At 46.3% G+C, this 19,382-nt stretch overlaps 1 protein-coding gene across 3 annotated transcripts in view; it reads left to right on the forward strand.

Annotated features, from left to right (window-relative positions):
* Positions 1 to 19,382, forward strand: part of epha3 (eph receptor A3) — a 186,956-nt gene that overhangs the window by 158,458 nt on the left and 9,116 nt on the right. For all 3 annotated transcript variants that reach the window (XM_046366478.1, XM_046366487.1, XM_046366469.1), the window contains exons 12-15: positions 1,402 to 1,463; positions 2,296 to 2,505; positions 6,883 to 7,032; positions 8,241 to 8,434. In XM_046366478.1, the coding sequence (XP_046222434.1) occupies positions 1,402 to 1,463; positions 2,296 to 2,505; positions 6,883 to 7,032; positions 8,241 to 8,434 (616 nt within the window). The remainder of the gene's footprint in view (positions 1 to 1,401; positions 1,464 to 2,295; positions 2,506 to 6,882; positions 7,033 to 8,240; positions 8,435 to 19,382) is intronic.

Consider the following 19,382-nt stretch of genomic DNA (forward strand, 5'->3'; position numbering starts at 1 on the left):
TTCAAACACTGCTCTGACCACACCTAGTCTTGTTTTACTCACCATTAAATTGCAAGCCGTTTGTGAGGGAGCCAGTTTTATTAATTGAAGTTTATTCTTCCAACGAGGGTTATAAATATGTTTCTTTTTACAGCAGGTTCCATCATCCCCTACCTCTGACAGATCTGGAAATGAGTTCTGCGTTGCCAGATGTGGAATTTGACTTTGATACATTTACAATGTGCGTGACAGAGAGAAGGAGAGGGGGATGGAGAGAGATGGAGAGAGGGATGGGGAGAGTGCAGGAGAGCGATAGATGGAGAGAGAGAGAGTGAGAAAGCAAAAGAGAGAGTGCGGGAGGGAGGGATGAAATGGTGAAAAGTGGAACACATTTCCATCTGACACACACCTGTCGTGACACCAGTGCTGTTCATTTGACCCCGGCTGATTTAAAGTCATCCCTGTCGTGACACCAGTGCTGTTCATTTGACCCCGGCTGATTTAAAGTCATACCGGTCGTGACACCAGTGCTGTTCATTTGACCCCGACTGATTTAAAGTCATACCTGTCGTGACACCAGTGCTGTTCATTTGACTACGGCTAATATAAAGTCATACCTGTCGTGACACCAGTGCTGTTCAGTTGACTACGGCTAATATAATGTCATACCTGTCGTGACACCAGTGCTGTTCATTTGACTACGGCTAATATAAAGTCATACCTGTCGTGACACCAGTGCTGTTCAGTTGACTACGGCTAATATAATGTCATACCTGTCGTGACACCAGTGCTGTTCAGTTGACTACGGCTAATATAAAGTCATACCTGTCGTGACACCAGTGCTGTTCAGTTGACTACGGCTGATTTAAAGTCATACCTGTCGTGACACCAGTGCTGTTCATGTGACTACGACTGATTTAAAGTCATACCTGTCGTGACACCAGTGCTGTTCATGTGACTACGGCTGATTTAAAGTAATTAACCCCCTCGTTTCTATCTGTTTTAAACCTTGCTCTTGTCTGGTTTTCTCTGGTATGATCTGCTCTGGTCTAGTGAATCAGAACCAGATGATAACACTACCGTTGTATTGTAACTCTCTACTGATGCTGGAATAAAGATGTCCCACTCTGACAGGTGACCCTGTGGACCTGTACCCTCAGCCCTGCATGGGCCCTTTCATCCTGCCTGGAGGAAGTACTGCTGAACCCTGTGTGTGTGTGTGTGTGTGTGTGTGTGTGTGTGTGTGTGTGTGTGTGTGTGTGTGTGCGTGCGTGCGTGCGTGCGTGCGTGCGTGCGTGCGTGCGTGCGCGCGTGCGTGTGTCGGTGTGTGCCTGTGTGGTGTGTGTGTGTGTGTGCATGTGTGCATGTGTTTTGCCAAATCGGAATGATTCTCTAATCTGGTAGTTTGTCTCTTCTCTCCAGGTAAACCTGTGATGATAGTGACTGAATACATGGAAAATGGATCCTTGGACAGCTTTCTGAAAGTGAGTTTAAAATATTACACGGCTAAATGAATTATCTTCACACTACCTTAATGCTTTCTACGCTGGCCTATGGAGTTATGCCATGCATTCCACTCTAACTAACCAGAAACTCTGGCTTACTGAAATTAGCCAAAGCAAAACATCAAACCAACGTCAGAACAACATTAAATCAACATGAGCAGACAGGAGTGTGTGTGTGTAGGTCCCGTTTGAGCAGTTTTCCACATGTGTCTGTGTGTCTGCACAGCATCCCTTCAGATAGAAAATGGAGTAATTGCAACCTTCTCCAGCTATTTCCTCTGGTTGTAGAGTGGCCTGGCTTTTATCACTGAGAACTGTCATACGACACACACACTAACACACACACAGTCATCCCTCTCCTCCACACCACATTACTGTACCTCATGTTTGTGTTATGACTATATGACTGTAGCAGCTTTGATCCGACTCTTGCTTGTCTCTACCAGGTGGTCTGGGCTTCATATAGTGCCCGGGAAAACACCATCTATTTGGTCAAAGGCTCTGGCATAATGTTGTCAGGCCTATATGGTTGTGAGATTGTACAATTCACCTTGAAATGAGCAAGTTAATGTCAGAGGTGATCTAAAAGGTTCATGTAATTGGTTTGGATGTTGATATATAAATGTTCCGCTGTAGTTCTTAAAAACAGAAAGGTCACATTCATTCTGTTTTTCAATCCAGTGGCATCTGTTTATAGAGGAATGACATTCCACCTGTGACTGATTCTGTCTCTGTCTCTCTCTTTTGCTCTCTTTCTCTCCCTCCCCTCCTCTCTCATCACCCCTCTTCCTCCTCTGCCTCCCCCTTCTAGAAACATGATGCCCAGTTTACTGGTATCCAGTTGGTGGGCATGCTGCGTGGCATCGCGTCAGGCATGAGGTACCTGTCTGACATGGGTTACGTCCACAGGGACCTGGCCGCTCGTAATATCCTGGTGAACAGCAACCTGGTGTGTAAGGTGTCTGACTTCGGCCTGTCCAGAGTGCTGGAGGACGACCCCGAGGCAGCTTACACCACACGGGTAAGACATGGTGGTCGGGTTTATCAATGACCTACGATGGGTTTAATAGTTGTTTCTGACAGAGACAGGACACTATTTGGTATTTTATTAGGATCCCCATTAGCTGTTGCAAAAGCAGCAGCTACTCTTCTTGGGATCCACACAAAACATGAAACATAACATAATACAGAACATCGGTAGACAAGAACAGCTCAAGGACAGAACTAGATGTTTTTTAAACTCATGTTGGTAGTTTGCCATGTAAGAACAACCTCTGTCCATAACCATGGTGCCTAATAGTGAGTGGACACGTTGCTGTGGTCAGAGAGAAAGGTTATCACTGTCAGACATAGCTGAATTGACTGACCTCTGTCTCAGGTTTCCACAGAAGGGCATTGTCTCCCTCTCTCTATCTCTCCCTCCCTTCTTTCTGTTGATCTATCTCCCCCTTGCCAGCCTTATCACTGAATACATGCTTTCCATGAGACAAATCACCTCATATGTCACATACGTAGGCACACACATACACAAACTCCTGACCTTGCACCAGTGCAGAGGGAGGTAGCAGTACATAAATAAAAGCTGGGTGAGATAACGCTAACATGAATTCACAATAAGCCTTTTGTTTGTGTTCTCCTGAAGGATCATGGGAAAGGAATGACAAACCTACTCGATAAGCAACATCGAGAGGCCTTTGAGCCTAGTTTATCCAACCTATCACCATCTATATAAAATACTGTGTGTGTGTGTGGTCACCTTGTGGCCTAACATTAGTATGTAGGGCTCTAAACTCTGTGTAATAACAGCTTCAGACCCCCATGTTAAATAAACACTCACAGAGCTATTACTTCACTCCCATAAACTCACTCCCTAAAATATGCTAATACACTTCCCCTAATGTGTCACTAGTAATAGAGCTGAGTTCTCATCTACTCAACGGTCACATAAATGTATCAGACCCAGCAGGCCCTTCTCTCTCCCTCCCTCTTCTGTCAGACCACTCTGCTGTTCCATGAGCCCCCTCCTGTCTGTCTGTGTCTCACTGGTGTCATACTCTACCGTCATTATAGGTATAATCCTTCATTTCATGAGGCTGGCTGTGTTTATGTACACTCACCAGGGATTCAAGGGAGCAGATTTATTTGTGTGTGTGTGTTTGCGTGCTTACTTGCATGTGTGTGTGTGTGTGTGTGTGTGTGTGTGTGTGTGTGTGTGTGTGTGTGTGTGTGTGTGTGTGTGTGTGTGTGTGTGTGTGTGTGTGTGTGTGTGTGTGTGTGTGTGTGTGTGTGTGTGTGTGTGTGTGTGTGTGTGTGTGTGTGAGGGAAGAAGTGGTTTGTTTTCTGAGGGCTTTGTGTTTAGAGAGAGCTGGCCAGGAGTTGTGTGACTTGGCCAGGAGGTCCGTTAGCTTTGGCTCCTCTCCTCTTTTCTTTTACTCTCCTCCACTGGCCTGACGCAGGCCAAGCCTTGAGTAAGTCCAGCAGCCCCCTGAGTGTAGACACCGAGCAGGAGAAACACAGGGTCAGCCCACAGGCTCCCTCTCAACCTCTCTTCCCCTCTCTCTCTTACTCTATTGCCTTTTCCCTCTCCCCCAGGAAGAAACACAGTGAGGATGAAACAAATGGAACAAGGCCGTGTAGTTCTGGAGGCTGAGGGCACAACCTAAACCCCTCTCTTTGTCAAATCAAATCCAATCAAATTTTATTTGTCACATACACATGGTTAGCAGATGTTAATGCGAGTGTAGCGAAATGCTTGTGCTTCTAGTTCCGACAGTGCATTAATAACCAACGAGTAATCTAACCTAACAATTCCACAACTACTACCTTATACACACAAGTGTAAAGGGATAAAGAATATGTACATAAAGATATATGAATGAGTGATAGTACAGAACGGCATAGGCATAGAGTACAGTATATACATATGAGATGAGTAATGTAGCGTATATAAACATTATATTAAGTGGCATTGTTTAAAGTGGCTAGTGATACATGTATTACATAAAGATGGCAATATGCAGTAGATGATATAGACTACAGTATATACATATACATATGAGATGAGTAATGTTGGGTATGTAAACATTATATTAATGGCTAGTGATACATTTTTCCATCAATTTCCATGAATTTCTATTATTAAAGTGGCTGGAGTTGAGTCAGTATGTTGACAGCAGCCACTCAATATTAGTGGTGGCTGTTTAACAGTCTGATAGCCTTGAGATAGAAGCTGTTTTTCAGTCTCTCGGTCCCTGCTTTGATGCAACTGTACTGACCTCGCCTGAACAGGCAGTGGCTCAGGTGGTTGTTGTCCTTGATGATCTTTATGGCCTTCCTGTGACATCGGGTGGTGTAGGTGTCCTGGAGGGCAGGTAGTTTTCCCCTGGTGATGCGTTGTGCAGACCTCACTACCCTCTGGAGAGCCTTACGGTTGTGGGCGGAGCAGTTGCCGTACCAGGCGGTGATACAGCCCGACAGGATGCTCTCGATTGTGCATCTGTAGAAGTTTGTGAGTACTTTTGGTGACAAGCCAAATTCCTTCAGCCTCCTGAGGTTGAAGAGGCGCTGCTGCGCCTTCTTCACAACACTGTCTGTGTGGGTGGACCAATTCAGTTTGTCCGTGATGTGTATGCCGAGGAACTTAAAACTTACTACCCTCTCCACTACTGTCCCGTCGATGTGGATAGGGGGGTGCTCCCTCTGCTGTTTCCTGAAGTCCACAATCATCTCCTTTGTTTTGTTGACCTGGAGTGTGAGGTTATTTTCCTGACACCACATTCCGAGGGCCCTCACCTCCTCCCTGTAGGTCGTCTCGTCGTTGTTGGTAATCAAACCTACTACTGTAGTGTCATCTGCAGACTTGATGATTGAGTTGGAGGCGTGTATGGCCACGCAGTCGTGGGTGAACAGGGAGTACAGGAGAGGGTTCAGAACGCCCCCTTTTGGGGCCCCAGTGTTGAGGATCAGCGGGGTGGAGATGTTGTTACCTACCCTCACCACCTGGGAGCGGCCCGTCAGGAAGTCCAGTACCCAGTTGCACAGGGCGGGGTCGAGACCCAGGGTACTATGGTGTTAAATGCTGAGTTGTAGTCGTTGAACAGCATTCTCACATAGGTATTCCTCTTGTCCAGGTGGGTTAGTGGGCAGTGTGGTTGCGATTGCGTCGTCTGTGTACCTATTGGAGCGGTAAGCAAATTAGAGTGGGTCTAGGGTCTCAGGTAGGGTGGAGGTGATATGGTCCTTGACTAGTCTCTCAAAGCACTTCATGATGCTTTCTTGGGAACAGGAACAATGGTGGCCCTCTTGAAGCATGTGGGAACAGGAGTCTGGGATAAGGATTGATTGAATATGCCCGTAAACACACCAGCCAGCTGGTCTGCGCATGCTCTGAGGCGCGGCTGGGGATGCCGTCTGGTCCTGCAGCCTTACGAGGGTTAACACGTTTAAATGTTTTACTCACGTCGGGCTGCAGAGAAGGAGATTCTGCAGGTTTTGGTTGCGGGCCGTGTCAGTGGCGCTGTATTGTCCTCAAAGCGAGCAAAGAAGTTATTTAGTCTGTCTGGGAGCAAGACATCCTGGTCCACGACGGGGCTGGTTTTCTTTTTGTAATCCGTGATTGACTGTAGACTCTGCCACATACCTTGTATCTGAGCCGTTGAATTGCGACTCTACTTTGTCTCTATACTGACGCTTAGCTTGTTTGATTGCCTTGCGGAGGGAATAGCTACACTGTTTGTAGTCGGTCATGTTTCCGGTCACCTTGCCCTGGTTAAAAGCAGTGGTTCGCGCTTTCAGCCTCGAGCGAATGCTGCCATCAATCCACGGTTTCTGGTTTGGAAATGTTTTAATCGTTGTTGTGGGTATAACGTTGCCGATGCACTTTCTAATGAACTCGCTCACTGAATCGGGGCGGCAGCGTAGCCTAGTGGTTAGAGCGTTGGACTAGTAACCGGAAGGTTGCAAGTTCAAACCCCCGAGCTGACAAGGTACAAATCTGTCGTTCTGCCCCTGAACAGGCAGTTAACCCACTGTTCCTAGGCCGTCATTGAAAATATGAATTTGTTCTTAACTGACTTGCCTAGTTAAATAAAGGTTAAAAAAATTAAAAAATAAAAATCAGCGTATTCGTCAATGTTGTTGTCGGACGCAATGCGGAACATATCCACGTGATCGAAGCAGTCTTGAAGCGTGGAATCAGAACGTTCATGTCAAACCTAACCTAAAACAAATCATTAAATCATGACTGTACATCATCAATAGAATCACAGTTACACACATATCGCTTTCACAATTTGATGAGTTGACGAATTAATAGAAATGTGATGACTGGGCATGGGTGTTGAAATACTTTCATTGTGATCTCTCTCTCTCTCTCTCTCTCTCTCTCTTTCTCTCTCAGGGAGGTAAGATCCCTATCAGGTGGACAGCTCCAGAGGCCATCTCCTACAGGAAGTTCACCTCGGCCAGCGATGCCTGGAGCTACGGTATCGTGCTCTGGGAAGTGATGTCATACGGGGAGCGGCCTTACTGGGAGATGTCCAATCAGGACGTGAGTATGCAACCGTCGCCAGGGTGACCTAATGAACTTCCTGCTAAGAGAGGAAATGATGCGTAGAGCGGCTAGGTGGAAGACTGAGTCTGAAGCCTGATGGTCTGATGGCCTGAACCAGAAATACAGCATTGTCACCTGAGAAGATTCAAGGGGGCTTTTTTGGCATGGAAACATGTTTACAAAGAAAAAAAGAAAGTGAAATAGATAATAAACTAAAGTGAAATAAACAATAAAATGAACAGTAAACATTATTCTCACAAAGTTCCAAAAGAATAAAGACATTTCAAATGTCATATTATGTCTAAATAGTGTTAGTGTAACAATAGTGTAACAATGTGCAAATAGTTAAAGTAAATATGGTTTGTATTTACAATAGTGTTTGTTCTTCACTGGTTGCCCTTTTCTTGTGGAAACAGGTCATAAATATTGCTGCTGTGATGGCACACTGTGGTATTTCACCCAGTAGATATGGGAGTTTATCAAAATTAGATTTGTTTTCAAATTCTTTGTGGGTCTGTGTAATCGGAGGGAAATATGTGTCTCTAATATGGTCATACATTTAGCAGGAGTTTAGGAAGTGCAGCTCAGTTTCCACTTCATTTTGTGAGCAGTGTGCAGATAGCCTGTCTTCTCCTGAGAGCCAGATCTGCCTTTGTCGGCCTTTCTCAATAGCAAGGCTATGCTCACTGAGTCTGTACATAGTCAAAGCTTTCCTTAATTTTGGGTCAGTCACAGTGGTCAGGTATTCTGCCACTGTGTACTCTCTGTTTAGGGCCAAATCTGTTTAGGGCCAAATAGCATTCTAGTTTGCTCTGTTATTTTGTCAATTCTTTCCAATGTGTCAAGTAATTCTCTTTTTATTTTCTCATGATTTGGTTGGGTCTATTGTGTTGCTGTCCTGGGGCTCTGTGGGTTCTGTTTGTGTTTGTGAACAGGTGACCATCTTGCTTAGGGTACTCTATTCTAGGTTCATCTCTCTGTAGGTGATGGCTTTGTTATGGAAGGTTTGGGAATCGCTTCCTTTAAAGTGGTTGTAGAATTTATCGTCTCTTTTCTGGATTTTGATCATTAGTGGGTATCGGCCTAATTCTGCTCTGCATGCATTATTTGGTGTTTTACATTGTACACAGAGGATATTTGGACAGCATTCGTATTGCAGAGTCTCAATTTGGTGTCTCTTTCTCTCTCTCTTTCCCTCCCTCCAGGTGATCAAGGCGGTGGATGAAGGCTACAGACTGCCTCCTCCTATGGACTGTCCTGCAGCTCTGTACCAGCTGATGTTGGACTGCTGGCAGAAGGAGAGGAACAACAGACCCAAGTTTGAACAGATCGTCAGCATCCTGGATAAACTCATACGCAACCCTGGGAGCCTGAAGATCACAGCCAACACCTCATCCAGGTACTATACACGTCTACATTTAACCTTCAAGCTCTCAACCCTGACATCTGAATCTCACACCTGGCAGCCAACACCTCATCCAGGTACTATACAGATCTGAACTGAACAGCTAGTTGTACGCGGTTGTATTAATAAAGCGTTAGACAAGGCGACGTCTTTCTCATCTGCTCAACACCCACACACCTACCGACCCTAACTTACACCTGCCCCCTAACTTACACCTGCCCCCCTAACTTACACCTACCCCCCTAACTTACACCTGCCCCCCTAACTTACACCTGCCCTTCTCTGCTCCTCTCCCACGCACCTGGCTCAACACGGATGGACACCAGACATATCTGTTCCCCACACATCTCCCTTCTCTCCAAGGCATTATGGGTACGGTGGGTCACGGTACACTCCTGTGTTTCCTTCTCTCGCATTTAGTGTTTCCTTCTCTCGCATTTAGTGTTTCCTTCTCTCGCTTTTAGTGTTTCCTTCTCTCGCTTTTAGTGTTTCCTTCTCTCGCTTTTAGTGTTTCCTTCTCTCGCTTTTAGTGTTTCCTTCTCTCGCTTTTAAACACTTTCCTTCTCTCGTCCTCCACCTTCTCTCGGGACCTTCATTTATCCTTCTCCCTCACTTTTAGTGTTTCCTTCTCTCTGTTTCCTTCTCTCGCTTTTAGTGTTTCCTTCTCTCGCATTTAGTGTTTCCTTGTTTCCTTCTCGCTTTTAGTGTTTCCTTCTCTCGCTTTTAGTGTTTCCTTCTCTCGCTTTTAGTGTTTCCTTCTCTCGCCTTCTCTTTAGTGTTTCCTTTTAGTGTTTCTCTCGCTTTTAGTGTTTCCTTCTCTTTAGTGTTTCCTTCTCTCGCTTTTAGTGTTTCCTTCTCTCGCTTTTAGTGTTTCCTTCTCTCGCTTTTAGTGTTTCCTTCTCTCGCTTTTGTTTCCTTCTCTCGCAGTGTTTCCTTCTCTTCGCATTTTAGTGTTTCCTTCTCTCGCTTTTAGTGTTTCCTTCTCTCGCTTTTAGTGTTTCCTTCTCTCGCTTTTAGTGTTTCCTTCTCTCGCTTTTAGTGTTTCCTTCTCTCGCATTTAGTGTTTCCTTCTCTCGCTTTTAGTGTTTCCTTCTCTCGCTTTTAGTGTTTCCTTCTCTCGCTTTTAGTGTTTCCTTCTCTCGCTTTTAGTGTTTCCTTCTCTCGCTTTTAGTGTTTCCTTCTCTCGCTTTTAGTGTTTCCTTCTCTCGCTTTTAGTGTTTCCTTCTCTCGCTTTTAGTGTTTCATTTAGTGTTTCCTTCTCTCGCTTTTAGTGTTTCCTTCTCTCGCCTTTCTCGCATTTAGTGTTTCCTTCTCTCGCATTTAGTGTTTCCTTCTCTCGCTTTTAGTGTTTCCTTCTCTCGCTTTTAGTGTTTCCTTCTCTCGCTTTTAGTGTTTCCTTCTCTCGCTTTTAGTGTTTCCTTCTCTCGCTTTTAGTGTTTCCTTTTAGTGTTTCCTTCTCTCGCTTTCAGTGTTTCCTTCTCTCGCTTTTAGTGTTTCCTTCTCTCGCTTTCTGTCAGACCCTCCCCCTCTGTTGGCCTATTACAATGTTACTGGTCACTTGAAAAAGGAGGAGGATGGGAGACCCACGGTATAGGAGCGGAACGCACAAAGTGTCTTTCAAAAATCGTCAAAATCGTCAAAGAAAGTATTTAATAAATACATTTATAGTACAATATTATGTGGAATGGGAATGAGAGGGCTACTTACACCATGTTGGAAAGGGATCACAGCAGTGATTGAATGAGGGTATGAGGCATGAGATAAGGTGTTCAGAGGCTTGACCAGTGCAGGACGGGATTTGACCCGGGAAGACAAAAAAACACACTACACAGTTAGACTAAGAATGCTAAGCATGAGTTCGTCCAAGCAAGGAGTAAAATCATTGGTATGTAATAATGTGATTGTGTATGTGATTGACTCTACAGTCAGGAGACTTAAATGTAAATACAAATAGCAGATACATTCCATTACAGCTGCGCCATGTTTCTCCATGAAGTTAAACTCAGACATCTCAAAATTCACAAAGTCAAACACAAGACATCTCACCCACTTGACACATCAAAGTAGCTCAAGAAACGTTCCTGAATAAAGCCCTGATCATCCACGTACCTGATGATAACTGACAACTGCAAACACACTGGTGGCACCACAGGTCCCAGAGCGGTGGGGCAATTTTTACCCCCTTTTACCCCTCTGGACCCTATAAGACATGACAATGATTCATCAGTTTTAAAAAGGTTTATGATGGGACCAGTTTTTCCAAGTCAGGTCACATGGTTTTAAAAAACTCCTGGAATAAACTCCTGGCCCCGGGAGTGGGGGGGGGGAAACTTTATACTTGCTCATATGAATTATATTTAGACTTGATTAGGCGGGGGATTTCTACTACCCAAACACAGATAAACTGATAGACAGTAGCACTCACAGGGCTCAGCTTGCTTTATGCATGTTTGCATCATGCAGGCCTATGCAACTGTAGGCCTTATAAAACATTTACTTACATCTGTCATCGCTATTATGTGGATTGATTAATTACAGTGAATCATTTTTGATTGAAAACGTCTAGGCAGCCTAGCCAGCCCAACTTTGAATATAAACTACATTTGATCACCTTCACATTTTCTCCTGACACACAAATGGACTATAAATACACAACGTTACCAATTAGTCTACCCTGACCAGATGGACAGGGCGCAGAGGCTGTATGCATCTGCTCTTATTAGTACCCTACAGTTGATCAGACTGAAAAATAGTCTCGTTTTCATCCCATACAGCATGTCAGAGTTCTAATGTTTAGGTGTAGCCTAGACTGCTGCATCATTCATGTCAGAGTTCTAATGTTTAGGTGTAGCCTAGACTGCTGCATCATTCGTGTCAAGAGTTTCTGCTTGTGTCTGTCCGGAGGGATTGTGTTCTTTGCTAAATAAACACCACAGGAAAGTGGAAAGCCTACCTGAGCGCGAGCGAAAGAAATCTAACTTTTAATGGAGGATGCGATGGAAGCTATCAAATCATTCTGAATTAATTTTGACATCCCAGAAAGGACAGACGAAAGTTCCATAAGTTCAGCAAGTAAAGCATCGTAACGTGCCATTACCGCTGAAACTCCTTGTAGTTGTCCTTGTTAGCGGAATTTTCCCTCTCGTTGTGTCCTCTAAAGCCAATTCTTGCCCCAATACGCAGTGGTGTTGATAAGCCGCTTGAGAACATCCCTGTTTCTTCTTTCTTCCTCGTTGTGTTGCGCAGTTTGAATACGCAAACCTTCGTCATGATCGATGCAGCTTTTTTCCTAGAAGCTTCAATTTGATGTAGGCTCTCTGCTTTTGTTTTTCCGTTTAGCTGAATGATCAATGTTCTTCAGGTCACTGTACCCCCCTTTTGACCGAGGCTCAGACCTTCCAAAAGCAGCAAAGGCGGCTTGATGAAAGGCTTCCTGTTAACCAGCTATACTTTTCATAACAATTGGTATTGAAGCTCTCACCTTTTCATCCCTTTTCATGAAACTGATCTCAGGCAGAGGTCGACCCTCAGTTTGAACTTGCACCTTTTACGCGTACCCCAGAGAGTGAAAGGGGTTCTTCAACAAAAAGTCAACAAAATTTACTGTAACATTGGCCGCGAAAGCTGCGCACTTGAGCTGCTACTGAAGTTAGCAAGGCAAAGTGCAATTTATTTCAATAACTGGACACAATAATCTACCTCCTCTGCCTCCTGTAATTTGAGGAAACTCATTTGAAGTTAAGAATATTTAAAACAAAATGCTCAACTCTCACTTCTCAGCCTCCATTAAATAATCTCACCAAGCTTCCCAACACATTGAACCCTCCATAATGCTCGGCGTCGCATCCCCAATACAACACACTACATTTATTCTCTGATCCTAATCCTATGATTGGATGGACAACTTGTCAGTTCATACTGCAAAATGCTTTGATTGGTTGGAGGTTGTCCTCTGGAAGTGGTCATAATTACCATGTATGTCTATGGAAAGGGCTGAGGCCTACAAGCATCCTAGGTTTTGTATTGAAGTCAATGTACCCAGAGGAGGACACAAGCTAGCTGTCCTCCGGCTTCACCATGGTGCTACCCCAGAGAGTACTGTTGAAGTTACTATAAACCTTCATTTTAAAACAGTGAGTTTTAATAAATTATTTGGTGACATATGAATATATTTAGTCTAGTTGTATCTAAACAGGATAACCTTTTCAGAGACTGATACTGTCTCTGCCTCTGTCACACGCTTCCCCCTCTGCTGGCCTATTAAAATATTACTGATTCTGTCTCTACCTCGCCGTCCGACCAAGGTGCAAGACGTTACTGGATCTATCAAATATATAGAAACCACATACTGAATCTCTCAAGATATCAACCCGATATTGAAATAGGGGCCTCATAGAAGGTGTTCCTCCACTTCTGTGAATGTGTTAGGCCATGATAGTAGTGTATAGGCCTATAGGAGAGAGCTGTTTGTATTATGTGCAGAGGTCTACAGAGGTCTACAGGGGAGAGCATTTATTTTGTATGGGCAGACCCCTATAGGGGAATGTAGTATTATCTTTACATTTTCAACATGGGCCTGAACCTGTTTGTGTATGGACCCAGTTGGTAGTAACATGGGCCAGACAGAGGTTGTCATAAACAACACTTCCTGCTTCCTGCTTCCTGTGCATATGATGATATGATCTTCAACTTCAACTGAACCTGTGTAGTCACTGGTCAGGCCTCAGACTAGCTCTCTCCCTCTTTCTCTCCCTAAACTGCCACATTTTATTTTATTTTTTTATTTTGTATTTCACCTTTATTTAACCAGGTAGGTTAGTTGAGAACAAGTTCTCATTTGCAACTGCGACCTGGCCAAGATAAAGCATAGCAGTGTGAACAGACAACACAGAGTTACACATGGAGTAAACAATTAACAAGTCAATAACACAGTAGAAAAAAGGGGGAGTCTATATACATTGTGTGCAAAAGGCATGAGGAGGTAGGCGAATAATTACAATTTTGCAGATTAGCACTGGAGTGATAAATGATCAGGTGGTCATGTACAGGTAGAGATATTGGTGTGCAAAAGAGCAGAAAAGTAAATAAATAAAAACAGTATAAAAACAGTATGGGAATGAGGTAGGTGAAAATGGGTGGGTTATTTACCAATAGACTATGTACAGCTGCAGTGATCGGTTAGCTGCTCAGATAGCTGATGTTTGAAGTTGGTGAGGGAGATAAAAGTCTCCAACTTCAGCTATTTTTGCAGTTCGTTCCAGTCACAGGCAGAAGAGTACTGGAACGAAAGGCGGCCAAATGAGGTGTTGGCTTTAGGGATGATCAGTGAGATACACCTGCTGGAGCGCGTGCTACGGATGGGTGTTGCCATCGTGACCAGTGAACTGAGATAAGGCGGAGCTTTACCTAGCATGGACTTGTAGATGACCTGGAGCCAGTGGGTCTGGCGACGAATATGTAGCGAGGGCCAGCCGACTAGAGCATACAAGTCGCAGTGGTGGGTGGTATAAGGTGCTTTAGTGACAAAACGGATGGCACTGTGATAGACTGCATCCAGTTTGCTGAGTAGAGTGTTGGAAGCCATTTTGTAGATGACATCGCCGAAGTCGAGGATCGGTAGGATAGTCAGTTTTACTAGGGTAAGCTTGGCGGCGTGATTTTCGATTGGAGATGTTTGATATGAGTCTGATTTTCCTCTTTTCTCTCACTCACTCTCTCTACAGTACATATTAATACACCTAACACTCATCTCTTTTCATTCTGAGTTTCCATCTCTTTGTTTTGACCACTGGGGAGGTCCAGGGGACTGAGGCTCTGGTGTAGAGTGGCCTTGGACAGGCAAAGAGGGAGCAGGGAGGAGGGAGGACTGGAGCAATAGCTGGAACAGGGGTGGGGTAGTAGAGGTGGGAGGCGATGGGGCAGTGGGTTGGTGGAACAGACGGTCCTGGTATTATGGAGACGTCGGAACTCATAATGTTGACTAATGATTTGTTAAGAAAGTGAAAATGGGTCCCTGGGAGTTTGCATGTCATTTTCCTGATTGGCTTTTAACACAGGGCTGAGTGCTGGGCGAGAGAGGTGGGAGGGGGAGGGGAGGCGATTTATGGCGATTAGCGTGTGTGTGTGTGGGGGGCGCACCGCAGGAGCAGCTGTGTTCGGGCTCACACACCTCATCTGTCTCTGGGCTGCCCTGGCTAATGGAGAGCCCATCCCCCACAGGCCCAGATCAAAGCCTGGGGCCGGAGTACACTGTCTGGAGGCCTTGGGGAGAGGGACCTGGGGTTAGAGTGCACTGTTTTGGGGGCCTGGGGGAGAGGGACCTGGGGTTAGAGTGCACTGTTTTGGGGCCTGGGGGAGAGGTACCTGGGGTTAGAATACACTGACAGTCTGGTGGCCTGGGGGAGAGGAACCTGTGGTTAGAGTGCACTGTCTGGGGGCCTGGGGGAGATGTCCAGATGTAGGGAGGAGTGGAGGTTTGGATGGTTGGAGGGTTGGAGCGTTGGAGGGTTGGATGGTTGGAGGGTTGGAGGGTTGGATGGTTGGAGGGTTGGAGGGTTGGATGGTTGGAGCGTTGGAGGGTTGGAGGGTTGGATGGTAGGATGGTAGAGAGACCCAGCAGAGCCATTTTAGTTCCCCTCACAGTGAGAGCTGCTTCTCCACTCCTTCACCAAGCTGCCCAGATGTCAACTTCTCCCCCTCTCTCCTTCTCCCCCATCTCCATCTCTCCTTCTCTTCTTCTCCCCCCTCTCCATCTCTCCCTCTGCTCCCCTGAGAGCCCTAAAAACATGATACTACACAGCAGTGGTCTTTCAGAGTGGAAAACAGACAGAAAAGGAGAAAATGAAAAGAACAAGAGGGAGGAAGAAAAAGACAGGGACAGTGGTATTGTACTTTTCTTTCTCACCTCTCATGTGAAGAATTCTCCTTTTTCTGAATCCTGTCTCTGTAAGATGTGATGATGTGTACACAGGGGTTTAAGATACCAACCCCTCTCCCTGACAACAAGCATGTTCTTTTACTTCCCTCTCATCCTTTCTCATCCATCCATCTCTCTGCCTGTTGGTCCGTCATGAGACTTTACCAAGCGCAGTTAAAAATAAAGAATATAGTAAACAAAGAATCCTACAGAGGCAAGACAAGGTCATCTATAGTTTACCTCGACACTGACACGCTGACTGCTCTGGAGGCAGGGGAGAGAACTTTGCAGATCAATAGTCTCCTCATCCATGCCTGGATGGTGTAATCAGGGAGCTGTGTGGGTGTGTGAGAGAGGGAGAGAGAGATGAGAAGAAGAGGCTCCCTCTATCTCTCCTCTCTTCCCTCCTATCCTCCTAGTTGGCTCTCAGCTGTCAGACAGGCCTCTGATGATCAGGAAGAGATTCAATCACATACCAGTCTCTTAGCTCTCCCTTTCCTTTGCCACTTCTTTCTCTATCCTCTTCCTCCCGTTCTTGATCTCACTCAGACTTGGCCTTGCTGTCCCTGTGGTGAGCTGTCTGGCTGCTTAGTTGTGTTCTAAACAGAAATCATCTATGGGATAGTGTTTACTGCTTTGTTAACTTGTCATGGAACAAACATACTGTGGAAGCACAAGTCTAGTAGTCCCATAAGCAGTAGGTCTTACCTGTCCCACCCTTGAGAGGTAGCGTACTGTACGTCAGTCTGCCACTCTAATACAGATAACAGACAAACCTCCAAACCTCCCCAAATACAGTGTCACTTGCTGTGATATAAAAATCTGTCCTTAACTAAGACCTCTCCACCACCCAAAATACTCAGCCTGAGGTTGGACTTGACTTCCTGCTATTCTGATTAGTTTATTTACACTACTATAAATACACCCCTCTCTGGGAGTCTCTATGACAGGACCAAGCCGGTTTCCTGTCCGGTGTTGACTTGTATCCCCTAGGCTATGTGTGATCAGGTCCTATGGTCCCAGTCGTCCTATGGTTTGTTTTCTGACTCACAAACATACACACACATGCGTACACACACGCAGTATAACACACACACACACCTATTCATGCCATTATTCCGAATGGCTCCAACACACACACCCATCGTTGTTTAGTATGAGTCAGGGTGGTTGTTGATGTGACCTAAGTTGGTCTGACCTACAGTAACCTGACCCTGCCTCATGGGGAGGAGGTGGGCTTGTTGATTTGGATGTTGATTGGATATGACTGTAGCAACAGCTGCTTTGCCTGGTGTCAACTGAACACAATACAAAACAACATAATGTTGTTGAAGATGTGGAGAGAGTTTCCTGGTATGGAGTTGTTGACTGGTTGGTTTAGCACATGTCTGTCTGTCTGTCTGTCTGTCTGTCTGTCTGTCTGTCTGTCTGTCTGTCTGTCTGTCTGTCTGTCTGTCTGTCTGTCTGTCTGTCTGTCTGTCTGTCTGTCTGTCAGTCAGTCAGTCTGTCCAGCCAGAGGAAACATGGTCAGGGTTAAGGACAGACTCGTAGACACAGTCCTCTCTAACTCACTCTCCTTCTACCTCAGTCTTCCTCTCCCTTCCTCTTCTACCTCTCTACTCCCTCTCCCTTCCTCTTCTACCTCTTTCTACTTCCTCTCCCTTCCTCTTCTACTTCTCTCTACTCCCTCTCCCTTCCTCTTCTACCTCTCTACTCCCTCTCCCTTCCTCTTCTACCTCTCTACTCCCTCTCCCTTCCTCTTCTACCTCTCTACTCCCTCTCCCTTCCTCTTCTACCTCTTTCTACTCCCTCTCCCTTCCTCTTCTACCTCTTTCTACTTCCTCTCCCTTTCTCTTCTACCTCTCTACTCCCTCTCCCTTCCTCTTCTACCTCTCTAATCCCTCTCCCTTCCTCGTCTATCTCTCTACTCCCTCTCCCTTCCCCTTCTACCTCTCTACTCCCTCTCCCTTCCTCTTCTACCTCTCTACTCCCTCTCCCCCCTCCTCTTCTACCTCTCTACTCCCTCTCCCTTCCTCTTCTACCTCTCTACTCCCTCTCCCTTCCTCTTCTATCTCTCTACTCCCTCTCCCTTCCTCTTCTATCTCTCTCTACTCCCTCTCCCTTCCTCTTCTACCTCTCTCTACTCCCTCTCCCTTCCTCTTCTACCTCTCTACTCCCTCTCCCTTCCTCTTCTATCTCTTTCTACTCCCTCTCCCTTCCTCTTCTACATCTCTCTACTCCCTCTCCCTTCCTCTTCTACCTCTTTCTACTTCCTCTCCCTTCCTCTTCTACTTCTCTCTACTCCCTCTCCCTTCCTCTTCTACCTCTCTACTCCCTCTCCCTTCCTCTTCTACCTCTCTACTCCCTCTCCCTTCCTCTTCTACCTCTTTACTCCCTCTCCCTCCCTCTTCTACCTCTTTACTCCCTCTCCCTTCCTTTTCTATCTCTTTCTACTCCCTCTCCCTTCCTCTTCTACCTCTCTACTCCCTCTCCCTTCATCTTCTACTTCTCTACTTCCTCTCCCTTCCTCTTTTACCTCTTTCTACTTCCTCTCTCCCTTCCTCTTCTACCTCTTTCTACTCCCTCTCCCTTCCTCTTCTACCTCTCTACTCCCTCTCCCTTCCTCTTCTACCTCTCTCTACTCCCCCTCCCTTCCTCTTCTACATCTCTCTACTCCCTCTCCCTTCCTCTTCTACCTCTCTCTACTCCCTCTCCCTCCCTCTTCTACATCTCTCTACTCCCCCTCCCTTCCTCTTCTATCTCTCTACTCACTCTCCCTTCCTCTTCTATCTCTCTCTACTCCCTCTCCCTTCCTCTTCTACCTCTCTACTCCCCCCTTCCTCTTCTACCTCTCTCTTCCCTCTCTCCCTTCCGCCTCTTCTATTCCCTCTCCCTTCCTCCTCTTCTACCTCTCTCCCCCTCTCCCTTCCTCCTCTTCTACCTCTCTCCCCCTCTCTCCCTTCCTCTTCCACCTTTCTTCCCTCTCCCTTCCTCCTCTTCTACCTCTCTCTTCCCTCTCCCCATTCTCCTCTTCTACCTCTTCCCTCTCTCCCTTCCACTTCTACCTCTCTCCCCCCTCTCTCCCTTCCTCTTCCACCTTTCTTCCCTCTCTCCCTTCCTCCTCTTCTACCTCTCTCTTCCCTCTCTCCCTTCCTCCTCTTCTACCTCTCTCTTCCCTCTCCCCCCTTCCTCCTCTTCTACCTCTCTCTTCCCTCTCTCCCGTTCCTCTTCTACCTCTCTCTTCCCTCTCTCCCTTCCTCCTCTTCTACCTCTCTCTTCCCTCTCTCTTCTCTCTCTCTTCATCCTCTTCTACCTCTCTCTTCCCTCTCTCCCTTCCACCTCTTCTACCTCTCTCGTCCCTCTCTCTTCTCTCTCTCCCTTCCTCCTCTTCTACCTCTCTCTTCCCTCTCCCTTCCTCCTCTTCTACCTCTCTCTTCCCTCTCTCCCTTACTCCTCTTCTACCTCTCTCTTCCCTCTCTCTTCCCTCTCTCCCTTCTTCCGCTTCTACCTCTCTCTTCCATCTCTCCCTTCCCCCTCTTCTACCTCTCTATTCCCTCTCTCTTCCCTCTCTCCCTTCCCCCTCTTCTACCTCTCTCTTCCCTCTCCCTTCCTCCTCTTCTACCTCTCTCTTCCCTCCTCTTCCTTCTCTTCTACTCCCTCTCCCTTCCTCCACTTCTCTCTCTCTCTCCCCCTCTCTCCCTTCCTCTTCCACCTTTCTTCCCTCTCTCCCTTCCCCCTCTTCTACCTCTCTCTTCCCTCTCTCCCTTCCCACCTCTTCTACCTCTCTCTTCCCTCTCTCCCTTCCTCCTCTTCTACCTCTCTCTTCCCTCTCTCCCTTCCTCCTCTTCTACATCTCTCTTCCCTCTCTCTTCCCTCTCTCCCTTCCTCCGCTTCTACCTCTCTCTTCCATCTCTCCCTTCCCCCTCTTCTACCTCTCTATTCCCTCTCTCTTCCCTCTCTCCCTTCCTCCTCTTCTACCTCTCTCTTCCATCTCTCCCTTCCCCCTCTTCTACCTCTCTATTCCCT

Source organism: Oncorhynchus gorbuscha, linkage group LG01 (assembly GCF_021184085.1).
Source record: "Oncorhynchus gorbuscha isolate QuinsamMale2020 ecotype Even-year linkage group LG01, OgorEven_v1.0, whole genome shotgun sequence".
Lineage (NCBI taxonomy): Eukaryota > Metazoa > Chordata > Actinopteri > Salmoniformes > Salmonidae > Oncorhynchus > Oncorhynchus gorbuscha.